The sequence below is a fragment of the Akebia trifoliata genome, chromosome 1 (genome assembly GCF_017979445.1).
Source record: "Akebia trifoliata isolate Shusen 1 chromosome 1, ASM1797944v1, whole genome shotgun sequence".
NCBI lineage: Eukaryota > Viridiplantae > Streptophyta > Magnoliopsida > Ranunculales > Lardizabalaceae > Akebia > Akebia trifoliata.
Window position 1 is genome coordinate 10,981,155 of NC_141375.1, and position 9,327 is coordinate 10,990,481.

The 9,327-nt window shown below is 35.5% G+C and overlaps 1 protein-coding gene across 1 annotated transcript; it reads right to left on the reverse strand.

The window, feature by feature from the left end:
• Window positions 1-1,733: 1,733 nt before the first annotated feature.
• On the reverse strand, window positions 1,734-7,346 carry LOC147410695 (NAC domain-containing protein 17-like). The gene is made up of 5 exons (XM_086419633.1): window positions 6,912-7,346; window positions 5,410-5,687; window positions 5,013-5,318; window positions 2,850-3,402; window positions 1,734-2,757 (listed from the first exon to the last, which is right to left on the reverse strand). The coding sequence occupies exons 1-5, from the start codon at window positions 7,114-7,116 to the stop codon at window positions 2,366-2,368; spliced, it is 1,734 nt and encodes a 577-aa protein (XP_086275759.1). The 5' UTR covers window positions 7,117-7,346; the 3' UTR covers window positions 1,734-2,365.
• Between the last annotated feature and the right edge of the window lie 1,981 nt (window positions 7,347-9,327).

Sequence of the window (9,327 nt, forward strand, 5' to 3'; positions counted from 1 at the left end):
AAGGACATAATGATTAGTGGCTTGAGTTAAGAAGAAAAATAATTATAACTAAGCAAATGGGCTATTGCAATCTCACTAGAATCAATCAAAATTATTACACAATTAGTGGGGAACACAATTAAATTTAAGAAAATTATGTTAGCCTAAGGTCTAGTGTTCATATCTATGAAAACCTTTTGCTAAAGTCTCCACATTAGAAATCCCTTCATGTTACCAATCTATGTTTAGTAGCTCCATGTCATAAACCATTTTTAAGCATCACCAAGTGCCATGATAACGCCATGTTACAATTCAACAATGGCCATCATGATCAGTCGCGGCCCGTAGCAGTTCATAAATCATCTCTCCATAATTGATGAACTATTGACAAAAGTATCATCAAATCATGATGTCTAATCACAAAGCTTGATTGATCAGGCAACCTATGCATCCATTGAGCTTTTAAATAAAAGTTGAGTTTACAGTGAATGTGAGATAAGAATAAAATAGGAAATATGAATTATAAAGAAAAAATACTTTGCATATCAAGATTTATGTGGTTTAGCAGTGGTTACGTCTATGAGATAAAAGTAATTTACTTACTCAAAGAAAGAAATTATTATCCATGATTTCTCCCTACTCCTCTCTAAGATTTTCCAAACATAAACCCTTATATTTTTTTCACTTATGTCTTCTTCTTCCCTACCACCATCACCACCACCACCACCACCACCACTATATCTACCATCACACTAACCTTGCCATCGTCGTCGTCATCATCGCCATTTCCCACCACCTTCTCTCTCTCTCTCTCTCCCCGCTTTCTTCTTTTCCTTCTCTCACCTTCGTCACCACCACCTCCACGTTCTCTCCTCTTCTTCCTTACTTACCTCCGTCGCCACCACCACCACCACGTCCTCTCCCTCCCTCTTATCATTTTCCAAGCCTCTTCTTCTCCGTCCCAAGTCTTTTTCTCTTCTCTCATCTTCTTTTTTCTTTCTCCTCCTCCTCCTCCTCTTCTTTTTCTTTTTTATCTTCCTCAAATATTTTTTCTATGATTTTATTCAAGTAAAATCAAACAATGGAATTTGATTTTCCACCATTATTTTTTTATGAATTTTAAATTCCATGGAAAATTACTTTCCATACAATCAAACATACCCTTAAAAAAAATGTCTTGAGTTCAAATCTTTCCCCCAATAAAATCCAATAAATAATATTAATTATGAATCCTACAACATACATCATCATAGGATAAGCATCTTTCTTTCATAAAAGAATTTTTAAATGGAAAAACCCATTGTCTTCGTTACTGAACAAGACAAGATGACTCATCTAAGACAATCAGGTCTCGGGCATGGACTAGTTTTAAAAACATGACCCCACCAATGTGGTACTTACCAAATACCCTTTCAAGAGGTGAAATGTAAATGTGATTTTTTCTTTTTTTTCTTTTTTATTTTAATTTTATACAAATGGTAGGGAATAACTATTCGACTTTTCCAATTTCGAGATACGTTAAAATCCAACACATAGTATATAGAACTCCGTTGGCTGTAGTTGGACAACAAGGAAAGTTTCATGACGGGTTCCAAGTCAAAAGGGAATATATTCGGAAGTCGCAAGCAAACCTCCTTATGTTGTAATATAGCGTAGCACTTCCTAAATCCATTTGAACAGATTGACTAAAACATGATTATCCAAAACATTGAATAATGAACACCATTCAAGATTGAACATTTTACCAAAATAAATAACACCAAAATGCAGAATATTTAAGGGTTGGAGATACTTAATAATGTCTTAAATATGTAAATTTTACACATGAAAACTATTCGACTAAATCCGACATTGATTCCAGGAAAATAATGGTTGTTGCTAAGCAAACAACATCCACTCAAATGTCCTTCACCGATCGTGACCATGGACTTGTCTCCTCTTCACTAAAATCCCTATTCAAGTTGTCTACCATCCAATTCAACCCGCCAACTCCAAGAGCCCCTCCATTTTCACTCTGAAGCATGAATTTATAGGCAAGTCAATCACTTCCCATTCCATTCCCATTCCTTTCCAGTCAAAGTAGCATAGTAACAAAGTCGAACATCTTTTCGAGACTTATCAGCCTCTCTACAGATACACAATTAATCCAACATTGAGTCCCCCATATTCCTAGTTTGCTTTCCTTGTTTTTTTACCTCCACCAAGACCATTTATAACCTTTAAGTTGAGAATCCTTAAAGAGCAACGCAAAAAACCCTCCTTGTCAATAATAGAATACTAAGCTTTGGACAGAATGAAATGTTGGAACAGGATTCATTTAGCCAACCCCAAATATTTGGGATAAGGATTCATTGCTGTTGCTGTTGTTGTTTATTATGCAATTTTGCTATGAGGAGGGTATGAACCTCCCCAAGAGAGTTTTAAAGACCTTCACCACTGCTCCTATCATCAACATCCACAAAATAGCAGATAACACCCCTAGAATCGAAAGGAAAAAGAAAGTCCCATTTCCACCAAGACTCCTCCTCCTCCTACCAACAGTAGCACCCACCCCTGTATTAGCAACAACATCAGTGTTTCTAGAACCCATCTGCACCCTACCAAAACTTGACATCCGCTCAAAAGCTCGATTGATCATGGAATTCTCTGAGGCTGCTGCAGGAGTAGTAGGTACCGAATCCAAGAACGCCCAGAGTGCAGATGTAAACCAAGATTCTTGTTCAACACCTTCATTACCACCATCTTGATTCTGCTTTTCCTCACTAAGAAGAGGCATTAATTATCGGCATGTCTTGCACCTACAGATGATCAGATGGATCAGAAAATCTACTAAGCATTTATACTGGAAATTGAATCAAATTTATATATACCTGAAGTTTGTGGATCCGTAACCGCCTGATTTGATTCTATTGATGCAAATACATTGCAGTTCTGCTCATGTGTCCATAACTGATCCTCGTCACCAAAATCGCTTGTCGGTTGGAAATTGAACTGGCTGGCCATTTCACCTCCAAGACTACTGAAATATGGTTGTGATGTTGTCTCGTGATTAATGGGTCCCATGCCACGAAGAAACATGGCTGCATCAAAGTAAAGGTCAGGACCATCCAATGTATCTATCTCTTGAATGACATTAGTCATCGTATTTGAAAAACTAGGCTCTGGACCGATGAGATCATCTATTTCAAGAAAATTGTCCCCTTCATTTCCATTAGGATACTGCTCCGAAATATTGGAAGCTGGAATGATCTCAGATGCCTTACATGACAGGAAGAAAGAGGTAGCTGATTCTGTCACATCAAAGCTAGCCTGTGAATCAAATGGTTGCTCGCAAGGATGTAAAACCACACCCAGTTCAGAAGAAATGACTTCCTTAGGTGATGGCTCCACCATATAACTATGTGCTTCTTCTTCAAAACCAACCTACAGTTACATGTTTGATAGATCATTGGCACCTTTGTTCTATATTAAAAGTAACATTTCAGTTTAGAATATATAAAGCAGGTCAAAAAAATATTTCACCCTTTTCAATCAAATTCAGGATTAAGTGAAAGAGAAGACGAAGATGGCTAAAAATTTACTATATCTAAAATAGTAGGGGTGCAACTTGGTTCGGTTTGAGGCAAAATTGAAACTGAACCGACATAGGTCAGTTCCACCAAATAAGAACCAGAACCGAACCGATATGGCAATGGATTATGGAACCAAACTAAGGTCTGTTTGGTTCGGTTCAGTTCTATGGGTTGCCAATATTCTATAAATCTGCTTGGAAATAACATATGTTTAATTTAAAAAAAACAAATATATAATAAAAATAAAATCTTTAATATTATACTGAGAGAGGACGGACTAGAAGTGGTTCAACACCAAAATTTGAGTGGTCACAAATGCCCCCACTTTTATATTTAAATTTAATATAATCAGTGTCATTTTAGTCAAAAATCAAAAAATAAAAAACCCGACACTAGAATCACATTGCTTAGTTTTCAAAATTATAAAATATCATTATTTTACAATATAACCGTCAAAAACCCCTTTAATAAATATTATAAATTACAAATAAGCCCCTATGATACATGTGCATTTGCACATGCCACCTAGTTTTGTATATTAAATCATTAATCAATCCATAAAAAGTCATTAATCTATGTCCTAACTCCTAAAATAATTCTAGTAAATTAATATATATATATCAAGGGACATGAAAAAACAATGTAACATTAATAAATTTTCAAAATATGGGTTAGAAGTTTCGAATTGAGCTGATTTTTTGTGAGGATGATCTCTATGATGGGAAGATCATTTGAAAAAAAAAAAATCAGTCCAATCTAAACTTCTAACCACATTAAAAGTGATTTAGAATGTGGACCGTTGATTTTTTTCAATAATTTGTATATCACTTTTGATGGACTTAGAAGTTCCAATTGAGCTGATTTTTTGTGAGGATGATCTTCTCATCATAGTGACCATCCTCACAAAAAATCAGCTCAATCCAAAACCTCTAACCCATATTTTGAAAAACCATTGTTTTTACATATGGCCCATGAACCGCCCCCATATATATATATATAGCGGGTGGTTCATGGGACATATGTAAAAACAATGGTATTTCAAAATATGGGTTAGAGGTTTTGGATTGAGCTGATTTTTTGTGAGGATGGTCACTATGATGAGAAGATCATCCTTGCAAAAAATCAGCTCGATCTGAAACTTCTAAATCCATCAAAAGTTATTTACAAATTATTGGCAAAAAATAGACGGTCCACATTCTAAATCACTCTTAATGGGGTTAGAAGTTTCAGATTGGACTGAATTTTTTTTCGGATGATCTTCCCATCATAGAGATCATAATCACAAAAAATCAGCTCCATCTGAAACTTCTAACCCATATTTTGAAAATTTATTAATGTTACATTGTTTTTACATATGTTTTTTTCATATGTCCCTTGATCCGTTCCCATATTTCTATATATATATATAAAATACCACCACTGATTATATTGGTACAGAATCTGAGGAGGGGGAGAAATCACCTGAGGTAGCAAATAGTCGAACAGATCACTGGGGTGTTGGTTTATTACAGGCTCATCAGCAATGTGCTTAACAATCTCCCCGGGATCAAAAATTGGGGATTGATATTGATCATATGCAGAAACGTTGTAAAGAGAAGCTCGGCCATTTATCTGTCGCACTTGATTGTCCGGGTTGGGTGCGTTAACATCATCCGGGTCATCATCTTCAATCCATTCTTCCTCTATAAAATGTGCCCCATACTGTTCGCCATTCTTGGGACCGGCTCCACTCTTTTTGTAGAGCTTATAAAGGGCATATGAGGAATCCTAAAAGACAAAAGAAAGTCAAGAGTTTGTCATCATAAAGGAAACATGTAATAAACAAGTGTTTATAAACCAACCAGACAGAGGAGTCTACCTGCGGGGCTTTGCATCTTTTGAGCTCCTCTTCACACAAGGTATATTCATGCATTACCCAATCAGTGCGTTCCCCCGAGGGAGCACGGCCTTGGTAGAAAACTAAAGTCTTCTTCAAGCCTACTGTCCGAGAATTCCTAGTAATATTGCGATCCTTTCCGGTTGTCTTCCAGTAACCATGTCTTGTTGCTCTGTTGGATCTCGCTCCGTTCGGGTACTTCCTGTCCTTTGGGGTAAAGAAGTACCACTGCCTATCCCCACTCTTCAACAAAGATTGCCCTTGAAAATTCATTCAAACAAACATTTAAGAGAACTTTAAAATACCACCACTGCAACACCTACTCTTACTACTATTAACATTGCTAATATTGACAATATTAAATTAATAAGTGAGAGAAGCATAAAAAAATCAACCTGAGTCGAGAGAGAGATGCCATAACTCTCAAAAACACCACAACTCATTGATTTAAAAGTCCTCAAAACAAAACCCCATCACTGGGTTTAGCATCATGCAGCTGAGAATGCTAATGGAATTACCCTAGCAATTCATGATCATAAGTGGACAAACCATAACAATGCACCGATAAGTAGACACCATGTAGAACTAACTCTACAAGAAGCTTCAGACAAACACATATGCACATTTTTGAATTCAATAAGACCAAGGGTCTGGAAAAACCATACAAGGCAATAGCCAACAACTAGGGTATGGAATTCCAATTGAGAAAAACCTCAACATTCATCAAGTGAAAATAAGTGACGATTGCAAGGCCAACGAGAAAAATCTGTCGCACTTGATTGTCTGTGTTGGAGTGCAATTGCAAGGCCAACGAGGCTGAAAAAACAACTTAACTTCTTCATCAAGTGAAAATAAGTGACGATTAAGCCGAGTGGACAGATCATAAACATCACACCAGCAAATGGGCACCATGTAGAACTAAACCTACATGTAGCTTCAAAACAGAAACATGTGAATGATTCCAAAGGCAATATTGACATGACCACATGCCATATAACTAGGGTTTTGAATAAACTACACGAGGGAAACAGAAAAATTCCGGTATAGAATTCCAATTGAGAAAATTTTTTACATTCTACCAATATTTCTACTGAATCATTCGTTGGAGTGTAATCTAAAAGGTCAACGGAGCTGAAAATCAACAATTGAACTTCTTCTTAATTAAGTGAAAATCGGTGAAATTGAAGCTGAACAAGATTTAGCACCCAAAAAAAAAAAAAAAAACCATTGAAAGAGCAAGTGTTTTGATAGATTGAGCTAACCAAGACAAAATTGTATACAAATCCTCCTAAATATAGACGATTCAGGATTCCAAAATTACCAAAACATAAAACCCACATCTTTGTAATCCGATCTAAATGATAATAATAAAAAAAACAAAAAATAAAAAAATAAAATTGAATATTCATATCTCATTTGCAAATTCAAGAATTCGAATCAAAGGTTAAATTGGGAATTATTGAGGAATCAATTAAAGAGAGTACCGGGCAACTCTTCAGGATGCCACTTGTAAACGTCGACCTCTCCTATTACATTGAGTTTGAGGCGTCGATGACAGATTTTCCTCTTGAGATAATAAAGGACGAGTTCTTCATCAGTTGGATGGAATCGAAACCCTGGTGGCCATGATTTTGGATTCCCTAAACCTCCATCAACACCACCGTTCATCTCTGCGTTCGATCTCAACATCTCACCAATTGATTTGGTCAAAAAAAAAAAATTATCAGAAAGGAATTCGAAACCTAGAATATAGTTACTATTTCAAAATTAACCTATCAATCGATCTAGATTCGAGAGAGGAAATATCGGAAGAGAAAATCCCCAAAAATATCTTCTTGAATCGAGAGGACGATCACCAACAACACACAAAAACACTTCGCCGTCCGCGTCTCCCCAGTCGTCTTTCTTTCTCTCTCGACGAGTAATAAGAGAGATGAAGTACCAAGTAAAATTACGGGGAGTGAATATTTTAGTTACCCTCTGTATTTTCAAATTTATAACATGCCCCTTGACCTTGATCTTTTATTTTAGACTAATTTGAAATGACCTAAATACTCTCTTACCCTACTCTTGAACCATAGGAATCTATCTACTTCAACTTTCAAAGCTAAAATAATATAATATTTTTTTTTCATTTTCGAAGATGACTGTTTTGAAAAGAAAAATCTTAGGAGTTTTTAATATCGGTTTGAGAATTAAGGGTACTTAAGTCATTGTATATTAATTTATAAGAGAAACCGAGGTCAAGGGGTGTGTCATCAATTTGAAAACAAAGCGGGTTATTTGTAAATCACCCTAAAGGATAGCCGTCAACTAACCATGGTTGAGTTATTAAATCAAATAACTTTGACTTTTCTATTACACGTGGCGATAGGTTAGTCGAGTCATTGAGTCCCCCATAAAGAAATGACTCGGGCGATTTGATTTGCCCGACATTCTGTAAATAACAGCTGAGTTAATGAAAAATTGACCAAGTCAACTGGATTTTGTCAATGAACATTGAAACATCAACTAATTCAATTTAATATTAATAATAATTAATATAATATAATAATTAAGAGCATTAAAATAAATATAAACCGATTTAAATGATTTGAATCATTAAAAAAATGACTCGATTGATTCAACTCAGTGTTGCCCAAGCAAAAACAGTGAACCGACGCTCACGTGAATGCGAACTGTGTAGATGTTTGAATTGTATGGTCGCTTTTGACTGAACATTATGAAGCTTCCTCGCAAATCATTTGGAGAATTCTTCAAAAAGTGAGGCCAGCATGACTACTTAAGTAAGATTTCAAATCTTGCAAAGGGAAAAAATAATACTTTGATAAATAAAAATATTATTATTTTTTAATTTTATTTTTAAACTTTTGATTTGGATTACAGATGATGGTGATGGTAGACGTTTAGGAAACTTTCCTTACTAATCTGGTGAGGTAAGAGATTTTCTTTTTCAAATGAGCCTATTTCGATCAGACATTCGAAAGCATGATTTTTTAGACTTGGCCGAGTCAAAATGGGGTTGGCATGGTTGAGCTGACCCCAATGTTTTAGACTGAAGAGCTCAAAGAGGCCGGGTTTTATATGATTTGACTCTTGATGTATATGTGCATTGACATGCTCACAAATTGAGGGCTTGATTGTGATTTGTTAAGACAATTAAAAGAATATCTCATATATTTATAGAATTACTAACATAGAAATTATTACAACTAACATGTCTACATGTAGATATGTATCAAGGAAAATAATCATCTTGTCTAAATAATGACAAGTGGCATAACTATGAAATTATATGGAAATAACCATCTGGTCTAAACAATGAAAAGTGGCATAACTACAAAATTATATGAAAATAACTACTTTGGGTTAGACTAAATATCTATGGGCTTTTCTTCTTTCTCCTTTACACTTACTCTTTTTCCCTCTCTTCACACGGAATGTGGAGTAGTCGGTAACATTCAGCTTGGAGCGCAACATTAAATAAAGAGAATACAATAAGTTATTAGTAAATATATCTGCTAATTGAAGATGTGAATGTACATAACCAATGTGAAGATGATCGTAGGCAACTTTTTCACGAAAAAAATGATAGTCAATGAAAATGTGCTTGATGCAAGCATGAAATAATGGATTTGAGGCTAATCATATAGCATTTTTGTTGTCACTTATTGGTGTTGAGCGGAGAAAAATACCCAAATCTTGAAGGAGACACGTTATCTAATTCATTTCCATTGTGGTAGTAGCAAAAGATCAATATTTAGCTTTCGTACTTGAACGGGAGATGGTAGGTTGTTTCTTCATGCTCCATGATACAAGATTGCAATCCAAAAAGATAGCATAACCAGCAGTGGATCATCATGTGTTTGGGCAACCAGCCTAATCTGAATCCGAATAACC